Source organism: Medicago truncatula, chromosome 6, assembly GCF_003473485.1.
Source record: "Medicago truncatula cultivar Jemalong A17 chromosome 6, MtrunA17r5.0-ANR, whole genome shotgun sequence".
NCBI lineage: Eukaryota > Viridiplantae > Streptophyta > Magnoliopsida > Fabales > Fabaceae > Medicago > Medicago truncatula.
In genome coordinates, this window is record NC_053047.1 from 39,422,650 (window position 1) to 39,448,814 (window position 26,165).

The 26,165-nt window shown below is 31.9% G+C and overlaps 2 protein-coding genes and 2 non-coding genes across 4 annotated transcripts; 3 read left to right on the forward strand and 1 right to left on the reverse strand.

The window, feature by feature from the left end:
- Positions 1 to 1,869: 1,869 nt before the first annotated feature.
- Positions 1,870 to 5,093, forward strand: LOC25496878 (40S ribosomal protein S7-1). Its single transcript, XM_013597587.3, has 6 exons — positions 1,870 to 2,020; positions 3,538 to 3,627; positions 3,732 to 3,805; positions 3,896 to 4,019; positions 4,512 to 4,694; positions 4,817 to 5,093. Exons 2-6 carry the CDS (start codon positions 3,553 to 3,555, stop codon positions 4,934 to 4,936), a joined length of 576 nt encoding a protein of 191 aa, XP_013453041.1. The 5' UTR covers positions 1,870 to 2,020; positions 3,538 to 3,552; the 3' UTR covers positions 4,937 to 5,093.
- On the forward strand, positions 3,015 to 3,100 carry LOC112416167 (small nucleolar RNA SNORD25). Its single transcript, XR_003006475.1, has one exon. It is a non-coding gene; the product is annotated as a small nucleolar RNA SNORD25 (small nucleolar RNA).
- LOC112416145 (small nucleolar RNA snoR136) lies at positions 3,193 to 3,331 on the forward strand. Its single transcript, XR_003006458.1, has one exon. It is a non-coding gene; the product is annotated as a small nucleolar RNA snoR136 (small nucleolar RNA).
- A 3,808-nt stretch (positions 5,094 to 8,901) lies between the features above and the next one.
- LOC25496879 (protein ASPARTIC PROTEASE IN GUARD CELL 1) lies at positions 8,902 to 10,957 on the reverse strand. Its single transcript, XM_013597588.3, has one exon. The coding sequence runs from the start codon at positions 10,861 to 10,863 to the stop codon at positions 9,388 to 9,390; it is 1,476 nt and encodes a 491-aa protein (XP_013453042.1). The 5' UTR covers positions 10,864 to 10,957; the 3' UTR covers positions 8,902 to 9,387.
- Between the last annotated feature and the right edge of the window lie 15,208 nt (positions 10,958 to 26,165).

The following is a 26,165-nucleotide window of genomic DNA, read 5'->3' on the forward strand; positions in this document are numbered from 1 at the left end:
TACGCCGGACCCAAAAATATGGGCTAATGGGCCAGCCCATTAGCTCGACCTATTTTTGACAGCTCTACTCACCAGTACTATCATCACGTGGGAAGCCACATGTTTGAAAGAGAAGTTAGATTCTCCATTTTATATATATTTGCACTATGTTTATTATTAATTTATGTAAACTGATATTATTATTTTTTGTTTGTTGCGTTTTGTAGCAATTCAATGTGTGTGAACAACAAGAAGAAGTTGAAGGCTTTGCATGAGGGGAACAGGGGAGGATGCATGAGTCATTGTTTAGACAGGCCCTAGATATAAGTTGTCTTTATTGGCTCAAGCATGTCATTTATAACATTATTGAATATGGTATATTGTCTGCATTTGTTGAGAGATGACACGACAAGGCTTCTAGCTTTCATCTTCTGATTGGGAAGATGGCAATGACACTACATGATGTTTCATGTCTGTTGCATCTCCCCATCGAGGGCCTTCTCCTGGACCATGAAGTTATTGTTTCCTAACTTATTGTGGTAGATATGATGGTTGAGTTGTTATGGGCTAAATCGGAGTATGCTGAGTTCTAGATGGGTGCCATGAAGGTGCTCATGCACCTTACAATTTCTTAAGAGAGGAGTTTTTTAATCATCTTTTGATAGCAACTGCAGATGAGGTTGAGGGTGATCAAGATATGATGTAGCAGAACCGAGACCTGGTTGTTCAGACATATCTGCTTTACTTGGTTGACATCACACTCTTCACTAACAATAGTGCCACCTATGTTGATGTGGCATACCTGAAATACGTCTGTGACCTTGAACTAGTCAGCAATTATGCATGGGGAGAGGTTGATCTTGCTCACTTGTACCTAGAGCTTAACAATGAATGTCATTTTGAGATAAATAACTTAGCTGGATACAAGACATTGCTTCAGGTATGACATTGAAATTGTAATTTAGGTAACTGTTTAAAATGTTATTTTAAATGTGATTTTTATTTCCTGTGTGCTAATTGGTATATGTAGATGTTGATGCATACTTGAATATTTCACCACTTTGAGGGAGTTGGGGGTAGAGATTATTAGGGTGCTTACAGGGAGGATCGGCACCCACGTTGTTTATTTCAATGAAGGGTCAAGTTGTCAAAAATCCGACAAGATCGCACCTGAATCGCATTATAACCAATGACCGTGTCTTCTACCTGTATGAGTAGAGTCAAATACGCTAGTTCAAGTGAATCCGCGTCTATTACTTGATGTAACTTTAGATAATTTTTGTTCTTAATTTATGTTTGGAATTGTTGATGTAACTTTTGAATTGGTGCTACAATTTTTAATCTCTATTTAATTACATAGTTTCATATCCTTCCATTAAATATTTTGCTAATAATTAGTTCTAATGCATGTTTAAATCAATATGAATTCCTTAATTTGCCAAAAAAAAGGTGCTAACTAATGAACATAAGTTTTGTTTCTATGTTGACACAGTCCATTATATAATTTGAACCCATGTTTTACATTTTTGGATTATATAACCTGAAACTGCCAACTTATACACTATAATTCATATTTGAAATGGCCATTGAGGATTTGACACATTCGAGATTATACATGTCAAACTAGTATTTAGATTGTTTCATATTTTATTTTTTAAATGGTATTTAAACAAGATTTGAATAAACCAAAGCAACATGCCTTTTTTTTTCTTCTAAAATTTGAAAGAATTCAATTTATATAATCTAAAACTTATGAAAAATAGTTCAGATTATATAATCCAAACTATGTATTTTGAAAATGTTGGATGGCACGCGAGAAGTGAGAAGGTGGGAAAAGAAATTCCTAAGAAAAAAAGTTGGAAAAAAATTCCTTTTGTAAATTGTAAATATATATTTTGGCCCAAACACAAGCCCAAAACAATATAGGTTAACAAACGGGTATAAACGAAGAGTGTTTCATTAGGGTTTTCTTCTCTGCGAATACAGTCACACAGCAAGCACTCAGCAGCCGGAGTTTGCATCTGCATCTTCTTCAGCTAAGGTACAATTCAGATACCCTTTTACAATTTATTGCTCTATCTGATTTCTCATGTAAAATCCATGTTAATTGAATTCAAAGTTCTCATTTTTAGCTTCTCTCTAAACCTTTTTTTTGTATAATGATTTGATGGTTTTGAGTTTTTTTTGCTTTTGTTAGGGTTTTATAGAACTTGCATTTGAAATTAAGAAAATGGGTTGTTTTTGTTGTTGCAATTTTATCAATTTTTTGGTATTGATTGTTATCGTTAATTAGTTGGTTTTGTTGATTTATGATCTGACATGAATTTTAGGGCTGTTTGGATAAATTACTTATTTGCAGCTTATAGAAAAAGTGCTTATCATTATAAGCGCTTATGAAAAAATAGCTTATGCAAGCTTACACACAAATGCTTATATTGATAAGCACTTGTGCTAGAAGCTGCAAATAAGCCAACTGTTTATCCAAACATGCCCAAAGTTAATCTCTTTTTGTATATGCTATATTGGAGAAGTTATGAAAATAAGCTGAAAAGATTGTGAAAATTGTCATAAGTTCCCCCAAACTGTCTCATGAAATAATGCCAGTAGAAAAGCTCAAATAAGTCAATCCAAATAGGTTCTTAGTTGAGATTGTTATATCACATTATGTGTTAACTATAAGGTGTTCTTATTCTGTTTGTTTTTTCATTTGTTAAAGCATCGTTAATTCATAGCTTATTGCTTGCATTTGTTCCAATTACATTTAGTCTACTGCGATTACTGTATCATTGAACTTGGAATCTACGGTGTAATAGTAGGCTTCACTATCTGGTCGATGCGGATTAATTCAATTCCCATTCAGACTCGTTCCCTTGAAGCAATAGTAATATGTGTTGTTCTTTCAATTCACTTCCACAATCCCTTTTTTTGGTTTTGGGAGAACGCAAGAACAACTAAATTGTAAATTTTTATGAAAAATCGTTTTTGATTGATGCTTTTATCGATTTTGAATCATTTGAGAAAATTGGGCTGTGCTAGTTAACAGTGATGAGTCTTTAACAGACCTGTAATGATTTGCGGGTATGATCGCAGATTTTATGAACATCTAAGGGACTGAGTTAACCAGTTATTTTCCCATTTTTCTTGTTAATGTTTCTGTTGTTTATATGTTTGGATTTTAAATCTTCGTTTTTGTTGATTTCTTTTCCATATTTTGTGGCTTCTGATTTTGATTTAATTTATGCCTGCACTTTTCATGTGTTTGCAATGTTTAATTGAAGCCTATAATTGCGTTCCCCTCGCTATCCACTACTGCAATTATGATGTTGTAATTGGACGTCGGGGAACAAAATCTATCAGATTTTTACTTGATTATTATGTGATTAAACGACTTCAGTTTTTTTGTTTGGTACTCGTGAGTTTTGTTCTCAATTTGCGGTTTATGGATCTTGTTTCTTCACAATTTTTATATCAGTGTGGTATTTCTGATGATGAATTTGCTTCTTCAGCTTTTATTGTTGTTTAAGCTTTTACTAAATTTATTTTCTTCTTTGCCTACAGTTGTGACTTGTGAAGATGTTTACTTCAAGGAAGAAAATCAGCAAAGACAAGGGTGCCGAGCCTACTGAATTTGAGGAGTCAGTTGGACAGGTTATATATTGATTACCACGGATTATTGTTTTTTCTGTGATTGCTGATTAGTCTCAATTATGACAAATTCTAAATCATTATTTGTTTTCAATTTGTTGTTGCAGGCTTTGTTTGATCTGGAAAACACAAACCATGAGCTCAAAAGTGAGCTGAAAGATTTATACATCAATTCTGCAGTGTAAGGATGCGTTCTTTATGGTTTGTTTGAAAATACTTCTGTTTTCTCCGAGTCTCATGAGTCATGTCTATCATTTTCTGTTACCTACAGCCAAGTTGATGTTTCTGGCAACCGCAAGGCTGTGGTTATCCATGTCCCCTACAGATTGAGGAAGGGTTTCCGCAAAATTCATGTCAGGCTCGTTAGGGAGCTTGAGAAGAAATTCAGTGGCAAGGTAAGCAAAGTCTTGTATACCTTTGTTCTTATCGATTCATTAGACTGCGAGTTATTGTTTCTAACTGTAACATCTGTTGTCACGATTCTGTAAACCGACAGTTCTTGGTTCCAATTTCTTTGTCCTTATTTGGAAGAACTACTAGTCTTTTTCATCTATTTTGCAACCCGCTTGGTTTTTAAATTGCTTTAATTTATATTTACTTGGAGTAGTTCTATTCAGCTGAAGTGTGCGTGTGTTTGGTTTGGCGTCACAGTTTGCAAAATCACAGCAAAAACTCACTATTACATGGAAACTCCACTTTGTAGCTTCTCTTTTCATGTTCTAATTAATGCCTTGTAATCTTGTGGTGGTCGTGAGTAGAAGCCAAACCAAACATACTCTGAATAATTTGATGAAACCAAACAATAGCCATGAAAATTTTGTTCTCGGTTTTGTTTGCGATGCTTCATTTTATTGTATTCTTATGAACCTTCAACTTGTAACTTGTAGGATGTGATCCTCATTGCCACCAGGAGAATCGTCAGGCCTCCAAAGAAAGGCTCTGCTGCTCAGCGTCCACGCAGCCGTACACTCACTGCTGTCCACGAGGCAATGCTCGAGGATGTCGTGTTACCTGCTGAGATTGTTGGCAAACGTACTAGATACAGAATTGATGGATCCAAGATAATGAAGGTAAACTATAGTTATAGCCAAACAACTTCCATAAGTTACACAAATCTTAAATAAAAAATATATTTCGATTAAAAAGACTAAGAAATAGTGTTAATTGAATTCTTGTGGTTCTGTGTATACAGGTGTTTTTGGACCCAAAGGAGAGAAACAATACTGAATACAAGCTTGAGACCTTTTCTGCAGTTTACAGGAAACTTTCAGGCAAAGATGTTGTGTTTGAGTACCCTGTTACTGAGGCTTAGGTTCTGTTATTCTCAGTTTTGGATTTTTTTTATGAACTGCTTATGATGAATGCTTCTGGTTAAATTTTGTTAAAGTTCTCTATGATTCTGGATTTTGTTTGTCAATGTAGCCTATGATACATTATTTATTATAGGATCCTAATGACGGTTTTTTCTACATTGTATTAAGTTTATCAATTTAGAATGGAAGCAAACCCAAAAGACTTTTCATAATAAACAACGATGTGATGAATAACTTGGGTGTTGAGGATAGTTAATATAAAATTGGTTGCCAAAATTATATAATAAAATCAACAATTTTATATTAACTATTCTAAAATAAGTTAAAACAATTGTTAAATTGTTTCCATAAGTCTGTCTATAGACTCCTTCAAAAAAAATAGTCTAAAATAATCATACCTTATTTTTAGAAGTTCTCTTGGTTAGTTAATATAAAATTGTTGATTTTATTATATAATTTTGGTTATAGAAATAGCTTATACTCAAGGCACATTACATACGAGGGCTGCGGTTTGAACTACGGATGGTAGATCAAGATTCTTCTAGTTTTCACACATATATATGTGTGTGTGAATCTTGCTACAGGCTACTTTTCAAAAGTTATACATAAACATACACAATGGAGTATATGATAGTGCTTAATAAGTTGCTTATTCATACCCTTAAAAAAAAAAGTTTATTCAACTAACATCTCATGCTGATCATTTTTTTAATACATTAAAAACATTAAAAAAGTTAAATCTGATTGCCCATTATTCTTCATGATTTAATACGTTAGTGAAAATTAATGTATACTTCCTGTCTTGTATATTTAAAAAAGGGTTAATACTCTTTTTGTCCATGTGATATTAGCGAATTTCGATTTTAGTCTCTGTAAAAAAACATTTAGATTTTGTTTGTAATTTCAGATTCTTCCACTTTTGGTCCTTTATTCCACCACGTCAGCAGAATCTGCATACATGACACGTAAAATGAGGGACCAAAAGTGGAGGAATTTGAAATTACAGGGATGTAATTTATGCATATTCCGCTGACGTGATGAAAGGAGGGACCAAAAGTGGAAGAATATGAAATTACAGGGACAAAATCTAAATCTTTTTTTTACAGGGACTAAAACCGGAATTCGCTAATATTACAGGGACGAAAAGAGATATTTACCCTTTAGAAAAAAGACTAATTTCACAAATATTAAATAAAATCCTTTTCATTCCTTTTGTCTGTGAATGAATTTGGAATTAGGAATGGCTTCCGGCCTCTGAAGCATGATACTTCAAAATGGATGACGTATCGTATCCCCTGCGTATCCTGCACCGATATCTGCCCGATACTTTCCTATACGTATCCGTAGAGTATATGAATATTAAATTTTATTTTTTTAAAAATAACTATTCGATACTTTCCAATACGTTCCGGATAGCGAATGATACTTCTATTTGTTCTGATACGCACGGATAAGTGTGTTTTTTTTATATTATTTTGATTTCTGTTTTTTTTTTTGTAATTGAGTTAGTAGAGTTGTCTTTGGATGAACCAAATTTGGAAGCTGGTTTGTATCTTATTGATGGAAATGGAAGATAGGAAATTGAGATGTTAACTAAAATAACTTAACTCTTGAGTACTATGTGTTCTTTTTTCGATATAGTGTTTCTTTTTTAGATTGATATAGTATAACACTAACAATGTTCTTTTTGGATATAGTATAGCACCGATGGTGCTCTTTTTGGTATATATTGTGTATGTAATTGACTAATCACCACTCTCTTAATCGTCAATATTATTTATATTTATGTTGATGTGCTACGAGCCTATGACTGATTTCTTGTGTTTGTTAATATATTTGCATATTAAAAAAATGGTTATAATACAACACCTTGTCTAGCATTTCTTGTGCTGGTTAGGATTCATTGTGATTTTAATAAATTTCATTTTAACTTCTTAAAAAAAAAAAGGTTATAATTATATAATTTTTTTTATTAACGTATCCCAGCCGTATCGTATTTTGATTTTTGAAATTTTTCCGTATCTACGTATTGGTGCATTATCGTATCCGTATCGTATCTCGTATCTGGATTTCACAGCTTCCAGCCAGAGGATAACTTCTATCAAACCAAATCGTAAACTCTATAAATAAAGAGTTTGGAGTTTGAACCTTAATCATTGTCTTGATGATTTTGTTTGACTTAACAATTTATGATTTTTGTTATTTAATTTAAGATTTATAAACTTCTTTTACATTGTTAATATTCAAGATCAATGATTATTTTTTCTTTCAAGTTTAAACCATGACGTTCAATTCTTTATTTTTAACTCAAATCGGTTTAGGATCTAGTTTTCTATGATCACAAGATTAAATATACAGTGTTTAGACACACATATAAAGAGACATTTTTTTAATAATAAATAAATCTTTTGGGAACAAGTCCATCATTGTGTGTACCTAAGCACTATGCATTTGGTCTTGTGATCAGGTAAATATTTCTTTTCGTTTTTTTTTTTTTTTTATAGTGGCTGAGGTTTGAATTCCAAACCTTACATATAGTATGCATTGTCCATATATACCAACTGAGTTAAGCTCACAAGGATCAAAATACTCACCACAAATTTATATTAATAAAATTCTTTTAATTCCTTTTGTCATATTTTGTTGTTAAAATCATCCCTTTTGTCATTATTGAATGAATTTGAAACATACACTGTATGTTCTTGAATTTGGGAATGGTAGTGGCCTCCAGCAAGAAGAAAACTTAACTCTCAAACGAAACTAGTCAACTTTTTTTACTTTCATCCATTCATCCGTGAATCAATGCATTATTTTGCCGACAATCAAGGTTATCACACGTACCCTACTATTTATTAATGGGACCTACCATAGTACCCTAATCTTCACCTATCACAGGTGAGTTTCTATTCATAAATTTAAGGCACTCACGAAGTAATAGATCAGGGTTCCCTCCCCAAAGGTTTTAACACTATTTTACGAAGTAATAAATATCACATAATAAAACATTGATCGGACGATTGTCATTTTAGTTACAACAGAGAATCCTATTTACACCCATCCTATGATTTCAAGCTCAATACCAAAAAAAGTCTTTAATTTTGGAATTTTCGAACTCGATTCAACTATTACAAATGTATCAGCTGCGTGAATGCATGAATTTTTTTTGACAACAATCAAATCTTTTTCCATTAAATAGATTCGACTACATAAATACGATGTTATAAAAAAACATTAAGTTTTCTTTCTTTTTTCTCCATAACAAAGAAGTTTTTACAATATAAATTAATCATAATTGTTAAATCATCAAGAAAATTTATTTTATTATATAATATTCAAGTCTAAAATCATACTATTGTTTGGTTTTGAAGTAGTTATAAATCTTTTTCTTTTGCATAAAAATTAACTATATAAGATAATTTTTTGAAAGAATAAAAAACTAAATACAAACGATGGAGACAAATATCCATCACCCCTTTTGTTTATCTAAAATAATAAATAGAACCAATAGTACATAACCCATGTGAAGTTTAATCTCATATCATTGTCGTCTTGTTTACCACGTGGCATACATGCAACCCTTAACAATATATATCACCACAAACTTACAAATCATGAAACCACTTAAATTACTCTCTAATCTTTTAAAACTAAAATGACCCAAGTCTTGAACTAATTTGCAAATCAAGCCATTCAAAATATACAAAATTAACAAATTTTTTTCAATATATAAGATTTAACCAAACACCACTAATTTATAAACCACACAATCCAAAGGCCAAAATTTATTTGTGTAGGACCCTTTTACCACCCAAAAAATTCAATCAATGCTTGCATGCCCTTTATCCTTTTATCTAAAATTACAATCTTACAACCACAAAGACTTGAACAATTTACCCAAGTCAAGCTATTGACCATATAAAAAAAATACCATTTTTGAAAATAAAAATTAACCAAATAACACTAATTTTATAAATAAATCATTATAAAAACTGCCAATTTAGAAATCATACAATTCAAAGGTAAAATGTTTATTTGGGTACATGTCTTTTACCACCCAAACAAACAATTCAATCAAAGCCCTTTTGTTTTTCCTTTATACCTTTCACTAAACTTACAACTTAAGCCATAATTATAACAATCTAGTAAAACCTATACTATAAGTATTTAAATTTCTCCCCTCCAACATTATAATAAATTATAATAATAACATTATTATATTCAAGATGTGGGGGTTAAATACTTAATAAACCTTTACTACAAATCTAGTGACCCAACTCTCCTGCAGTCATCATTCCCTGCATTCACACATCCGATACATTAATGCTCGTTTTATCAAGATCAGACGATTCAAATTTAAAATAAAATGGCCATCAATATCCGATCAAGATAAGAGGACCACCAATGTCCTCGGACGCGTGAATGCCGGGTCTTCCGACTCCGGAGTCCAAATCTAGCACTTATCGTTTGAGAATCCCACTAAATTATTAGCAAGATTAAAAGTAACACGAGTCCCTTGTTGTTGAACATTTCCAATAATAGACAAAGAAGAACTCGTCGGAGCAAAAGCAAAGCAAAACTTTCCGGCAGAATCCACCGCAATCAAGTAATTCTTCGCCGGCAAACTCCAAACCTTATTCTCACCAAAATGAAAAGCCACAGTTGGAACCCTAACACTTTGTAAATTAGACAAATCATAACAAGTATCAAACAAAGCAAAATTATCAGCAGAACGTAAATTCTGAGTCATTCTTTTAAACTCGTCGCGAACCGAGTTATAAAGTTGACTCTGTAACCGCGTTATCGCGGTTCCAGAGTCAACAATAATCCCACCACTTCCAGAACCATCTCCCGCCGCCGCCGGAACAGAAACCATCTGCCCACCAACACTAATACCAGTGAGCTGAACATAATAAAACGTATTAACTCTTTGATTCTTTAACATCGGAGCAAGTACTGAATCAGCGGGTTGAACCGAGTTAAACTCAAGAGTTGACGATTTTCCCGAGTCACGGTCAACTAAACAGTAAGAAAACGATGAAGCTTTGATCTGCGAAATTAAAGATTGCGACCCACCACCAAGTCCGAGTAAACCAGCTGCACCAACGAATAAACCTTCGTTATCGTGGCCACAACCGATAGCAACACGGTTCACTGACCCGGAGTTTCCAAAAGAGACTGTTTCAGTGCTATATTCTCCAACAGTGAATGAGCCATCACCGTAAGAAACTTGGTATTGACATTTACCATCACGACAACCAGAAAGTTCGAGTGATTGACATTGTTCTGCTTCACAGGTCATGGGTTGATAGGTTGATGATGAAGTTGGGTCGTATATTGGGTCAGTTTGTTGGTAACATTCTGTGCATGGTTTGCATTGGATCCAGTTAACGTCACTACCTGTGTCAAGAACCATGTAGTAGGGTTTTGGTGGTTGACCTATGCCTAGTCTGGAGAAATACTCACCGGAGCCGGAGCCAGAACCGGAGGAAACTGGTGTGGAGAGATCTTCTTGTTGAAGCTCGGTTTGAACCGGGTGGAGATCGGTTTTCTTGAGGTTGTTTAGAGAAAGTTCGAGTTTTGTAGTTAGTGAGTCAACTCGGGCTGAGTCACGAGTGAGTCTAGCTTGCATAAGTTTTGTATAGTCTTTATGGTTTTCATTGAGAAGATTCTCTCTTGGATGTATGAGAATTGAGAAAGATGAAGAGTTTGAAAAAACGGGTTTTTGGTTTAGGGTTTCTTCAACAAGATTAATGTTATTAGGGTTAAAGTTAAGGACTTGTTTGGTTTGGTGAATTGAGGAAGAGATATCAAGAAGGGAGGTGTGTGAAGTAATGATGCGAGATGAGGAAGTTGGAAATGGAAGAAGAGAGATTGTTGTAATGAGAAGTGATAAGTTGAAGTATAGAAGTGCTTTTTTGGAAGCCATTTTTTTGGTTATGAGTGAGGGAGTGTGGAGTTGAGTGCTTGATTTATTGGTTTGAAAAATAGAGAGAGAAAGTGATTGGATCTGTTGAGTTTGTTGGTTGGTAGATGAAGGTGTTAAAGTGAGGAAAAAGGAGTTTGGTAAATAGTGGTAATGTAGCTAATTTTGGAATGGTAAAAAGTAGAGGACTAGTTTAATGCTTTGTGAAAAAATAGAAGATTAATTGATTGGTAATTTTGTTTTTATCTGCAGAGGGATTTAATAGTTTTGAACAGACACGTCGATGAAACATAAATGGATTTTATAGTTTTGAAAATTAATTTTTGCTTTGGTTGTTTAGGTCGAGAAACTATATAATATAAGTACAAGGAGAATGTAAAATAAAGTACAATTGTATATTTTCCTAAAAAAAAAAAGAGTACAATTGTATATTATGTGATTGTTTCATATTTTTAATCTAGGTATGTATATTATGTACAATTGTTTTATTCTAATTTTTTGTTGTTTCTTTTTATCTCTGTTTTCTCTTTAAAGAAGATTATTCAATTTTAATAGTTTAGAAACGATGCATTATCAATATAAATTGATTTTAAGAAGATTATTTCAGCTTTTAAATTAATTTTAAAAATTTGTCAAAAAAGAATATTGATTTTAAAGTGATACATATCAGCCCACAATCATAATTGAATTTTAAAATTGCTTATATATGTTATAAGTTTATTGGTCATTAGGTTTTTTTTTTTTGGTACAACGTATATTTTACCAAACAATTTGTAAAAATCTCAAAATAAGAAGCTAAAATCAAAACTCAAGAGGTTAATCAATGAAATAATTGAAAAAAAAAGAAAGCACTCACATAAATAGTGTGAAATTAATCCTTCGAGCTTAATGAAATTCAAACGACACCAAACTTTTTTCAAGAATTTTAACATGTTGCATACCCAAATTCGAATTTAAACTCTAAACGTTGATTAAATTAGAAGTAATTTATGTCATTTTATTTAAGCGTTATCGAATATAAATAAAGTTAAATTTTTATTTTTGAATAGGATATCAACCGCGTGCAACTACAAATACTATCTCTTATGATTTGTGACTTTGTTTTTGTTACATTCACAAGGAAGTCTTTGCTTATGAAATTTGTTTTTTTATTAAAAACTCGGTATTTTCACTCCTTGGAAAAGTAATATACATTCACATCTATCTCAATACAATTCACTTTTTTTTGATAGACAACTGCAATTCACTTTATTTATCCATTTAAAATTTCCCAACTTTAGATTTGTCTATATAATATCATGATATTTTATCACCATACACAATAGGATTATTTGTTACATCATTGTCCATTTCACATGACATCAAACTGAAGTTGTTAAAGTTTGTTACGTAATAAATTATTTTATTAATTTCCCACTATTTTTATACTTTTACCCTTAGGGGAAGATCGTTTAATTTACTCTCAAGAAATGCTTAATGAGGAAAGTGAAATTAGACTGCTATGAGTTAAAAGGTTGTATTGATAGCAACATTTATTTTTATGTTTTGAGGGGAAGGTAGCAACATTTTTATTACTCTTTCTTGTTACTATAACTTAATTTAATTATAGTACTTCTTCGAGGTTGGTTGGTTTGTGGTGAAGGTTTAGATACTAGGAGTGTGTTCTTCTTTAAATATTAAGTTCGAATCATTTAAATGTTAATAATTTTTGTGTTATTTCATCTGAAATTTTGTTCTATCATTAATTGAATTCTCTACTGGTAGATAATAGGATCGATCATATAAACTTCTCTCTCACCCGAGTCTTGAACCGAGTTCCTCAAGGTTGTAGGATAAACCTTACAACCAAATAACTTCTCGAGAGACATGTAAATCAATCATATAAACTAGTCGGTCTTTATGTAGATTAACGAATTTTCAAAAATATAAATAAATTATACTACTTCACAGAAACAAAACAAAAACTTAATATTATGCAAGTAAGAAAGAAGGACGCAAAGTAATTTTAATTTCAAACTCAAATGAGTAGGCTACGGTGAATTTTCTTATGTGACAGATAGATGTGCATAGAGCAGCGGTAGCTCTTATGGTCATAATATTTTGGACTTTGGTTGGTGGTGGCTTTTATGTAAAAGTTATTTGGTAATTGTAGTACTATGTTTAGTTCTCTTTAATGTTAAGTATATTTTGAAGTTGACTTGAGTTTTATTAACTATTAATAAATAGGTGTTTTTGTACCGATGATCTAAGCGGTAAGAGAGTTTGACTCCTTAAATAAGTTGTTGTGGATCTGATCATTGACTTTTGTCTATAGTGAAAATTAAATTGAAAGATGGAACTTATCTTCTATATTCTACAAATTTTTTAATGAAGATTAATCTTCGTTAAACAACAGTATGGACTTTGTATCTATAAACGATACCCAAAAAAGTGTGCTATTTAAACACACAAAAGTCGAATATTGTATATGATACCATATGAATATAATTAAGATGTGTGTGGTGTCGGAATCGATGAGTAAGAACGATAAAAATTGAAAATAGTATGTACATACAATTTTGATGTCAAAATTTGTGTTCGACCAACATTTATTAATAATAAAGTCATTCATGGTTTAGTTAAATCTCACTAACGATGTGATTTTGTTGAATCTCTAAAGTGTAGTTTTTGCTGTTGTATGTGATTTTGTCAATTCATCACATTAGCAATGCGGTTTTGTTTGACTGCATAGCATAGCTTTTGCCAAATGCTTCTTTAAGCTAAAGATAAATGCAAGTAATTAAGTTAATCCAAACACGCCTATAAAAATAATCGACAATGAGAGTGATAATTTACTAAGTTGGAAAAAGAAGGACCACGAGGTTAAAATTAGGCAGGTTCGAAAATATAAGAGAGGTTAAATTAGGTGACTCCTTAGAGCATCCACAATGGAGACCCTCAAATTGAAGGTTTAAGTGGGTCTCATTTGTACATATCACTTTTTTATTATTTTATAATAATAGTACCTAATAGGTACTCGATCACTCTTTCTTTAAAAAAAAAAAGGTACTCGGTCACTCCAATGAATATTTTCTAACAAAAAATCTAAATGGGTCCCACCATTACCTCTTAATCATTTAAATTCCACCACTAACATATTATTTTAATAAAGAAGTGTGTGGGGACCACTTAAAGATGGGGGTCTTAAGTTAGACCCCATGTCTTAGAAAACCCCCAAATTTTTTTCCTGCAATGGGAGTACCTATTAGGTACTAGGTCTTAAATGGTGAAGACCTTGCCATTTTTTTCCCACAATGGGAGTGATATATACATATGAAAGCATCATTTACAGCTCACATTTATTTCATCTTAGATAAGGGCAAAAAGTTTACTTTGTCTGGTTTTGTATATTGAAAATTGTTGTTGACACATTTCATAAGGCTGAGGCACACAAGTAAAATACGTTTTTGATTCTCCTAGGTGCGATTTTGAGCAATTTCAAGCTATTCCAAGCCAATTTCAATCACAAAAACAAGTAAGTTTTTTGAATCCTATTGAATTGTTGTTTTGTGGTCGAATTGTTTGTATTTTTTTGTTAAATTTCGATTATATAGGTTTTATTGATTTTATGATATGTTAGGATAGTTTAGGTTAGAATGGTTAGAGAACTTTTATTGAATTGTTAGGTTTAGGTTTTGATGAATCGTCGTAGAATTGTTAGAATTGTTTAGGTTTAGGTGTAGGTTTTGATGATAGTTTAGGTTTATATTTAGTTTTTTATTTTACGATTTTATGGCATTGTTGTTTAGTTTAGGTTTTGATCGCCATTTTTTTTAATGTAGATATGTCTCAGAATCAGAATCAGGGTAACGTTCAGGGTGATGAAAAGAACAAAGAAAAATCGCCTATGACATGGCACGAAATTATTTGTAATGGTTCTGAAAAAAAGAAGGGTTCGAAGGTGCCGGTGTACAATTAGTCGAGGTTGAGGAGGAGCGGGTGGACATGCTATTTTGGTCCTCAACCAAAACAAGGTGCCCCAGGGACTGTAGCGGGCAACCCGATTGACTTGTGTGATGAGGAAGAATGAATGTAATGACTTTTAATGCCTAATTGTTTTGGATTTTTTTATGTTTTATTTTTGTGTCGCGCACATTTTGTTTGACATTATGGTACTTAGAATAAAATCACATTTGGAATAATTTTGATTAAAGTCGCGTTTTGAATAATTGCATATTTGAATAAAAACTAATTAAATCTAACGTGAATTCAACTAATTAAAATTGCGTAATGAATAAATAAATTCGAAAAGTTAATAAATATGATAATTATTGTTCCATTCAAAACAACATGTATTATGCATATTCAACTATATATGTTATAACATTACATTGCATAACATTACATTCCGGAATGTAACTTCCAACTGCAACAATTATCTTACCCCTGAATGTGGTAAATTCAAACTTGCTAAACAACAGGACTCCAGTATGCGATGATAATTTTAAATGATGGTATTCAAGTGTCAAAAGAATGAGGTGCATTCCTTGACACTTGAATACCATCATTCGAAATGCTCATCGAATGCTGGATTCCTGCCGTTTAACAAGTTTGAATTACCCCATTCAAAGGAAGACAGTTGTTGCACTTGAACGTTTGTACCTTCCAACTACAACAATTATGTTACCTTTGAATGAGGTAAATTCAAACTTGTCAAGCAACATGACTCCAATGTTCGACCGACATTCCCATAGTTCCATTCAAAATATTAAATTCTTGTTAGGTTTGGTTTAAATGACGGTATTCAAGTGTCAAAAGAATGAGGTTCATTCATTGGCACTTCAATACCTTCATTTTAACTGGCCTAACAAGAATTTAATCTTTTGACAGGAACAATGGGAATGCCGGTCGAACATTGGAGTCCTGCCGTTTGGCATGTTTGAATTACCCCATTCAAAGGAAGACAATTGTTGTAGCTGGAAGGTGCATTCATTCCGTACCTAATGACGATCTTCTGGCGGAATCAAACTTTTGATGATATCTTCAGTTGATCTCAGCAACGTCACCCGCATATCAATCCACTAGAACATGTTGTGCTCCCAAAACATGCTCGTCACGTTTTCGTCATTCGTTAATTCCACCCAAGTGAATGATACTCTCCCCTCGTCGAATGTTGGACGTTTATACCGAACGTGTTCAACCCTCCTTGTGTCTCTGGGGTTGACTCCTTGGTTGAATTCAGTCAGTTCATCCTTGAGACCTCTTAACGTTACAAAAAGTCACCGAACCTTCAACCTTTGAGGTTCTCCGCCGTTGAATTGTGCATGAACGTCGATCCACCCGGCCATTGTTTCAAATCTACACAATAAGAAATTAAAAACAATCAATGATAAACTCATTCAAACATTTCATCAAACACTTGATGTGCAAATTATACATAGACTCTAAAGATCATAAAAATAACCCTAAAATTATAAATCATATACTCTTACTAAAATAAAAAAAAATAATCATATACTATAAAATAAATCATTCAACTTATGTTTAACATAATTTTTTTTGTTATAACGTAAAATATAACAAAATTATTCAACTTATATTTACTCTTAAAATAAATCATATACTCTTACTAAAATAAAAAAATAAATATAAAACACCAAATTAAAATATAACCCTAAAATTTTAAACTATAACATAAATATTATACAAACATTTTAACTAAATTAAGCAACTAACCTTTACTCTAAAAATGAATTATATTATGTAAATATACTCAAAAACTAAAATAAAATAAATCTACTCAAAAGCTAATAAATAAAAACATTTATAACAACTAAAATGTAAGTTAATAGCATTATAATTACTTACTTGTGATTTTGCTGAATAAATTTGGTTGGATTTTGTTGGATTTTTTAGAGAGATTTGAAAGAAAAAAATTGAAAGATGAGACGAATAATGGATAAGAGATCTTCTGCCAGATTTGTAGCAGAAGATCATCGGCAGTTAACTGCAGCCGGTTCCTTCAAAATTTGTCAGTTAACTGCCGAAGGGTATTTGAATAAATTACTCGTGTTTCTTGGCCAAACCAAATGTGTCAACATCAATTTTCTTGTATATTTAGGTAAATACAATCACAACATGCTATTTAAATATTCAGATATTGAATTACAAGTACACTGTTTGGTTGCCATCGTAAAGTATTACCACTCTTAAAATTATGAGAGTGAAGAAGAAAATTAACTTCCTATCTTTCAATTTTTATCAACATTAACTTACCCAAAAATTAAAAGAAAAATATACACCGTGACTTTGGTCTTACAATTTTTTATTTTTCTATAGAAACTTTGGTCTTACGTACAGCTGAGGATATTGTTTGGGCTGCATATCATTTTATTTATGAATGATGGCTATCACTATAAGAAAACTGCATTTTAGCCTCCAATTTTAGCGTCGGCCACCGACACCGACGCTACTAGCGTCTATTTAGAGTCGGCTTAGCTCACACTACAATAATTTATAATTTTTCTTTTTTTTGAAAAATATTAGAGTCGGATCATAAAGATTGCATATGAGTATTACTTTTCCCATCTTATAGGATTCTCGCGTACCCTATGTTTTTTTCAAAAATACTCTTGAGGTTTTCGGATTTCATAATCTGGAATGATGTTTTCTTTTGTTATATGATGAAAAATGGAGTTACGGATTTTTCCGGATTTTGTAATCCGGAAACTTCAAAAAATAGGGCGCGTTACATGATGTTTCCGGATTACATAATCCGGAAACCCCCTAAACACCCTTTTTTAAGGTAAAATAGTTCGGATTATATAATCTGTATCAGCACAAATCCTAAACATATTTGTAACATGTATAGTCTGTTGGAAATTTAGGTCTTAATATAAACAGATTTCATAAAACATGTTCAACAATTATGAATCAATAGCGGAAGCAAACAAAACATTGAACATGATTATGATCGGATCTACGACATGTTTGATTTATCAAGGATATTAAGAATTAGGGTATTAGGAATACCTGGATAAACCTTTCAAGGCAGCCCTCTCATCAACAACGATAACCAAAGAGAGGAGATGATCTGAAACACACAATAGAGTTAGCGGCGGCTGATTTGGTTCTTCCTCAACCGATACCTTTATGCCTCAAATTCTCTTCAGATGGGGAGAAGAGAGAGTTTGCCGTGTACGGTATATTGGGGACCATAGCCTCTTTTATATTGGATGGCCATTAGGGTTTCCCATTATTCCGTTAATGGGCCATCCGGACATCCACTCATTGAGTCCATATCAACTAATTAAATATTTAATTAATTATCCAATTAGAAATCTAACAGCCTTATTACTTAATTTGATCACTAATCAACTAAGGCCCACAATTGATAAATAGCTAATATAATTATTGTTACGATATTTTCCCACATAATGATATTGGAATATAATAAATAATAAAATATTCCAACAATCTCCCACTTGGGCTACATATCTTAATAATTATATCAGAATTCTTTAGGCGCGCAACTGAATGCTATTTATCTTTAGATTTCAACTTTACAATCTGGTCCACCTCATACATTAATAATGGGACCACCGCGGCTGTCGTCACTGACGTATAACGTGACGGAACCCCGGCGACCACCATACCAATGCACTTGATGACATAGATTGATATGGATGAGTGGCATGGAAATTTCATGTAATTGTGATCTCTGAATCATGCCTATTTCCAACTGATCCAACTAAAGTCTTTAATGAGATCTAACTGAAGTTTTGCAAATTTAAAATTTGCACAAATGATACAGAAATGGTTATAGCAATAATAACCTCATGAATTTTATTTCTGCAGAAAATCATAACATAAAGTCTGTATCAATATCAAAACAAAAGTATAGAACATAAAATAAGAGACTCCCACTAATCCAAGACATCCTTAATGACAACAACCATATGAAGACCTTATGTGTCATGTCTTTGATTAGTGGATCAGCTAGCATAAAGTTTGTCTCTACATGTTCTATCATTTAACAACAATAATCTATAAGGTAATGAATTTTTAGAAATTTGTTGTTAAACAACTACACGACTGAATTATGTCACTATATAACTTGAGCGGTCTTTCAATACTTTTAACAATATGCAACCAAGTGACATGAATACTTACAGTCATTTCTTGAGTTAGGATGTGTATTATCTACTTACATCCAAAAGCCAAAGTCTGACACATAAATGATCTCCAAATTGTCAGATCTCTTGCGTGAGCATAAGCTCTCTTGTTCTCTTTAATAATCTTTATGGTTGCTTTTTTCAACAATTCAAACTTTGAATTGCTCAAGTATCTGTCAAACCATCTTATTATATACGTTATTTCCAAATGTGTATAATGAAATCATACATAAAAAACATATAGGCAAAGTGTAGGAAAATACTTAAATTTCTGAATTCATAAATTTCCTAATGGGAAATATTTAAGACTGAAAAGTCTCTCTCGGTGATTGAGGTCATCCAAAAATTATGTCATTTTATTTTCAACTTTATTGATATAACTCTTTTGTGATGTCTGAATAATACCTTGAGAAGAATCTCTAAGTATTGAAATGCATAATACAAAAGAGGTGTCTCCAGGATCTTTCATCACTAACTTTTGTTAAAGATTTCCTTGGTTTCACATAACAAACATATATCATGATTGACTAAATAAAATAAAATTGACATATTAAACTATGAATATAAACTTTCTCCCACTGAATTTGCTAAATCCACAATTCTCCATAATATTATCTCAAAACCAAATGAGATAATTGCTTTACGAGAATATGTCCTACCAATAAAGAGACAAATTTCTTAACTTATAAGTGGATTTCATGATTTTGCAAAACATCTACTTTGTATCTATTGACACAAGAGTTTTCTTAAGTAGCACCATATTGTATCATTAATGTCACCATTGAGAAACAATGCATTGACATCCATCTTATGTAGCTTCAAAACTATAACAAGCAAACTAGTGTCATGACTATCCTAATAGAGTCTTTCAATTACACTAAATAGAATTTCTCTTTCAAGTCAACTCTTTATGACACTAGAAGCCCTAATTCTTGAAGGTGTTGAGTTTGATCAAGATGAAATAGTTTCTTAACTTAATTGAGAGGTAGAACAATAATGTCCTCATGAAGATCCAAATATACTATAATAAAAGTAACTATATGAATTAGTTTAGAACTAATTCTTCCTCATTCAATTTTGTTCTATTACCATATCTCTCCCCCAAACTCAATATCCTCAAGAAAACTTAACAATTTATGTCTCAAAATTTCCTTAATTTTGTGGGACGAAAATCTTATAGTTTTCAAAACCTTAAACAATATAGAATGTCACAAGTCATAACTAAATTGACTCTAATAATTGAACTTAAAAGACACATTGAAATCATCGTTTGAAAATAAAACTCAAAATATCTTGATTTCATCAAAGAGAAATTAAAACAAAAAATTAATTCAAATAATGATTCACTAAATTGTCTTTTAAATACAAAAATAAAAATAAAAATGCTAGTAACGACAATCTAAAATTGGTTTAAAAATGAATAAAGAAATCTTTATCGACTTTGTCCATTCTTAATTGACATATCTTTCAACATCATTGGACATAAGTCAGTCAAGATTACCATTCTTCATTTGCCCTTATCTTTTGAGGTATTTTTCGAATGAGCACTATTTTATTTTCTCTTGCTTCAGCCTTTCTTATTTGCACACTTTATGAATTGATCATTTAAACGATCATTTCTAACTGTAACAGTTATAAACTTAATTGTGCAAAGATAATACAAAATACTGAATTCTCGAACAAGTCATATGATAGTCGAAATTATTGAATTTTCGAACAAGTCATATGATAGTCGAATTTTTAGCGTCTTAGCAAGATTAAATGTTTACATAATGTGCTCCTAACATTTTCTTTGCCTAATAACCTTAACGAAATACCCACTCTCCAATGAGAGCTTGTCTTTCTCTATATTGCTTTTAAAAAACACCTTAGTTTAAGCAAAGAAAATATGACAAAATTTTTGTCATTCTAAATAACATCTCTAATACGTATGATATTTTGGCTTTATGATCTTACGTGACCTAAGAGATTTGGTGTATATTCATTTGTCAAACTTGATTCTCACATTAGGTGCTGAATTTGTGAGAGAATGTGAGTTTCACCACCCTTATCTAAGGTCTAGATCCAAGAACAATATTAATATTATTCTTTAATTCCTAAAAGAATTTTTAAGAGTTAAAATTTAACTTAAATTAACAGATACATAAACTATATTAGTTTAAAGAGAATAAGAGAAGCAAAAGTACTCACCAAAATACCTAGTGCATCATCAATATCAAGTCTTCAAACATTAATATCAATTGCTAGTGGTAGTTTACAACAATGATCAAACATTGACAATTTACTTTGACAAAGAATAAATTCTTATAATTGTCATATGTTTATCATAATATATGTGAATGTAAACTCTTAAATAATTAAATAAGTTTACACTAACACAACATCAAACATGCTTCTTTATTTGTAAATAAAAGACCTTAACAAGATACCAAGCGCACCATTAAAACACAATCTTTGGATTGCTAAGAATTAACTGCAAGCGGTACTCTCAATGTAATGATCAAACATTGGTGATAAGTCCTGTCAAATAATAGTCACCTTTGGACATCCTATTATACACATGGATAATTACGTTATAATCACCACATATTTACCATCACAGGTATGTAACTATCCGGTCAAGTTGTGCCTTCCTTGGGGCCGACGAAAACTCGCATAAATAATTACACACTACATCTTTTGTAACTTCAGTTGAATCGAATCTACGCAACAGAGGTTACTTGGGCAACATTATTGTTTCAACCAACTCAACTGCAGTTACTAGATAATCTTAATATATATTAAATGAGGTGATAAATCCTGTCAAATAATAGTCACATTCAGGTATCCTATTATTCACATGGATAATTACTTTTGTTTTGGAATATAATAAATAATAAAATATTCCAACATAGTCATTTTAGGGACAATATTAATCTTCCTAACTCTTATCCTTTTGTTTTGGATCATTGTTACCTGTTCTTAGTCAAAAATCAGGTTTTCGGGCTACTTGTTTTGCACTAGATTTATTTGATTTTTAGAATTTTTTGGTGGAATTTTTATATTTTTATGATTTTATTTGACAGGTTTTTAGCATTTTTTACTTAATTTTTTTTGTTGTTTTTAAAAGCAAAACTCAAAACTACTGAAATGTGAGAGATTCTGATGGCTGATTATACATAAGAATTGTCCGGATTATAAAATCCGAAATAGTAAACATGATTCCAGATTATGAAATCCGAAAACCTCAAGGGCATTTTTGAAAAAAATGCAGGGCGGGCGAGAATCCTATAGGGTGGGGAAAGTAATACTCATTGCATATTTATGTCATGCAACCACCATTGGTCCAAGTCTATTTCTAGAAAAACTAAACACCCAATTTTCGATATAGATATTAAGTCATTTAGATAAGTTTTTGTTTTTTCTTTTTCAAAGGCAAAGTTAACTCATTTTGAATACTCTATTTGGTCTTATTTATAAAATGTATTAAGACAACAAAAACTAATGTATTAAGTTTATAATTTAGATCATATACATTAACTTTTGTTGAGTTAAATATCTTTTATAAATAGGATCGGAGGGAGTAAAAAGTATAGGTACAATATTGAAAATACAAGGCCTATGTTGAGATAAGATAAGAATGCTCAAGTTATTATGAGCAATTATATTTAGTTGCTTTCTAACATACGACACCACAATGTCAATTAAGTAAGAGACATCTACATTAAGGAATAAGGTCACCAAATTCATTAAGAGGAACATTGGTGGTGGCAAGAGCATCATATAGAGATTTCAGCAAGAGCATCATATTGTTTAGTACAGCCACTTTGATATATTCCAGCAAGTCTATGGTTTCAGTTTCATGAACGGTAGTGGTGGAATAGAAATAATTTGATTTTCCAAGCATGAATATCACACTCAGGATAAACTTAATGTTAAAAAGGATACGTCCACATTATATTTGATCATGGCCACCAATCGTTTGTTCCAAATATTATAAGATAAAGATCTATGTAGAGGAATCCACAAAGAAATTTTGTAACGCCGCAAATATTTTTGGTGTTCGTCACATGTTGTCGTTGATAATTGTTACTTACCTTGAGTTGCCTTCAATGAGTGGGAGAAGCAACAAGACAAATTTCGCTTATATTAGGGATAAGATATTAAGGAAAATAAACTCTTGGATAGGGCGTTGGCTAAAGCGGGTAAGGAAGTTATGATAAAGTCGGTACCACAATCTATTTATTCTTATGTGAAGAGTATTTTCCTTATTCCTATTTATATTGTTGGTGACATCGAGAGGATAATTAATGCTTTTTGGTGGGGAGGATGGAACCATAACAAAGGTATTCATTGGATGGTGTGGGAGTGGGAGAGATATGCTTCTTCCCAAATTGAAATGAGGGATGGAATTTCTTGATTTGAAAACGTCTAAACAAGCCATCCTAACCAAGCAAGGGTGGAATATCATGTATAAACTGGAAGGTAGTTGCCAGTTGGTAGATAATTTCATGTTTTCCTCATTCATGTTTTCTTGACACTAAACTTGGCTATAGTCCTACATATATTGGAGTTGGAGTTGTGTGTCGAGAGCACAAGTTCCACCTAAAGTGCACACTTTAATTTGGAGAATTTATAGAAAGATGCTATGTTCCATATCCATTAAATTGTGCGTTATGAGAAGGTCAGTTAAGTCCGATTGGCATAACATGTTTCGATTTATTTAATACCCTAGTCCCCAAAAAAATTGATGGAACTACCCAATGTGTATTTATGAGGCCTTAGATATATTAGGGAGCCTAAAAAGAAACATTATTGGTTCCTTCTGAACAAATTTGGTGGCTGCAATTGATGATGAGTCTTGCGAGATTCACAAGGGTGATAGACTGATGGTCATTTAGTGCCAAACAAACCATGGGTGGTTGTACATGGTGTACTGTGGAGGAGGAATACAAGTTCCTAATGAGGTAAAGGATGAGGAAAAAAAAGCCAGATTGCTATAGTGAATCTACTTATGAGTACTAGCCAAGTAGATAATGTGCTAGATTTATTAGAGAGGGTGCTATTAAATAGAGAAATGATATTTGAACATCAATTTTGTAACAACTTATGTGACAACCTTCTCTCTCATACTCACATTATTTTTTACTTTATCTCTCTATTGTGTTGGATTTTGTGCAAATAACAACTTTTTCTTTATAAATTATGGTTGTCCCATAAGTTGTCAACCAAATGGTTGTTCAAATAACACTTGGTTTATGCTAACTAGTATAACTGAGAACATATCTTTCCTACATTATCACTTAATGAATTGGAGGTAATTTACTTCTATCAAAGAAAAATTCTATTTTCTCTATCTTTATTCTTACAATCAATTATCATTTTAATCTTAAAAATATATAAAAAAAAAAACTCATCTTCTTCATTCAACATGTGATCTCCTTTTTCTTCGTTCCAGAATTGAATCCTATTTGTCAATAGAAGTAAATTACCATCAATTCATCAAGAGGTAATGTAGGTCGCATCGGTAGGTTTTTTTTTTTTTTTTTTTTTCCGTACATTCATTTACCATTTTCATCTCAAGAACATCAAACTTCTTCATCTCATTCATTCAACATATGATATTCGTCTTCTTCATTCCATAATTGAATCCTACTTATCATTAGAGGTAAATTATCCTCAATTCATCAAGGGATAATGTCGACCTCACCTTTTTTTTACACTTTTAAAACTTTGACTACATATGTTCTAAGATAACTACATTTATTTTCTTAACCAGTACCTTAGGAGCACTTGTTATAATTTTCCTAAATAATTGTTGTACCCTAATTTTGTCCGGACAAATTCCAAAAATCACAAAAATAAGTGATATTTTATTGTTTTCCACCATTATTAATCTCTTCCAAAAAATCTCAAAAAAAAAAAAAAATGGGACTTAAAACAAGATTTGTTTTGTCGAGAATGATCTCAAGCATAGACCATAACATTCTCCAAAACCTTTTGATCGTACTACACAAGAAATGAGATGACATCATCAAAACCAGCTAAGATGACATCACATGACAGCTTGCATCCATTGCATCTACACACTCTAGAACGTTCTGGATATTTCAGCACAAAAAGAAAGAAAAATCAAGGAGAGCCTATGTCACTTTGAAAAATGTAACGCCTCAGACTTTTGATAATTTGGAGTAGTTCCATCACTTCTTTTTTGGATTAAATTATTTAAAAAATAATAATGCTAATGAGTGCCTTAAAGGTATTATATAAAAATTTTGTACATTCAATATATCAGAAATTAAATTATTAAGTTTTTTTCAATGAATAGTTTATTAATTAAAAATTCTTAAAAAATATTTTAAAACATTCGTTAACGAGACTCTTCAAAAAAAATCACATGTTTCAATGCTAATAAAAATCACATGTTTCACATCTAATAGCAGGGAGTGTTGGTCACGGCTTGAAAACATGTACATTAGAGTGTCAAGTGTGACTTTCTTAGCAATTCACATATTCTTAGTTAACGCTTTCTATGAAAGAATAAAAGGTATATCTAATTTTAATGTTTTTGTTAACAATATCAGACTAATCTTAGTTTTAAATTGTAACTTTGAGGAAGTTTGTTTGTCCATAAGCAAACGAATAATTTAGCTGAAGTTTGTTTATGATTATGTTCCTACTTATAGTTATTTTGAATCGTGCATCTTTTTAGCAACTTTTTCTCTACCTTTCTCTTAACATAATTTTCTAACGCATCTAAAACACACTAAAGTAACTAAGTTGTTTGGACTCCAGTGGTAAGGAGCTCCTTCCAAGGATGTACTCGAGGAATATCAGATTCGATTTTCAGGGAGAACAACGTTTGGTCAGTGTGCATGCCTCATGAATTAGTCGTCAACCTTTGATGGGTCGGAAACCGATGCGAATCCATTCCCCCCCTTTTTTGACGTGAAAGATATTTCGTTAAGCATCATATCGACTGCAACTTAAGAAGCAATATGACGAGGACAATCCTCCATCCAAATTGTATCTACAGAAAATAAAGCAAACTTAAATAGGTTGATGATTAAAAATATAAAGCAATCCTGAATCCTCATTGAGGATTCTCCATTCCCATTAAAAATTTCACCATTCCCGCAATACCAGGAGCACTTTTACTTTACGAGGATGACC

Excerpts from the sequence above, each read along its gene's own strand:
- LOC25496878 (XM_013597587.3), top strand. The coding sequence starts at position 3,553 with ATGTTTACTTCAAGGAAGAAAATCAGCAAAGACAAGGGTGCCGAGCCT. Across the intron at positions 3,628-3,731 it reads TTGAGGAGTCAGTTGGACAG|GCTTTGTTTGATCTGGAAAA; the intron begins GTTATATATTGA and ends TTGTTGTTGCAG. Across the intron at positions 3,806-3,895 it reads TTATACATCAATTCTGCAGT|CCAAGTTGATGTTTCTGGCA; the intron begins GTAAGGATGCGT and ends TGTTACCTACAG.
- LOC25496879 (XM_013597588.3), bottom strand. The coding sequence starts at position 10,863 with ATGGCTTCCAAAAAAGCACTTCTATACTTCAACTTATCACTTCTCATT.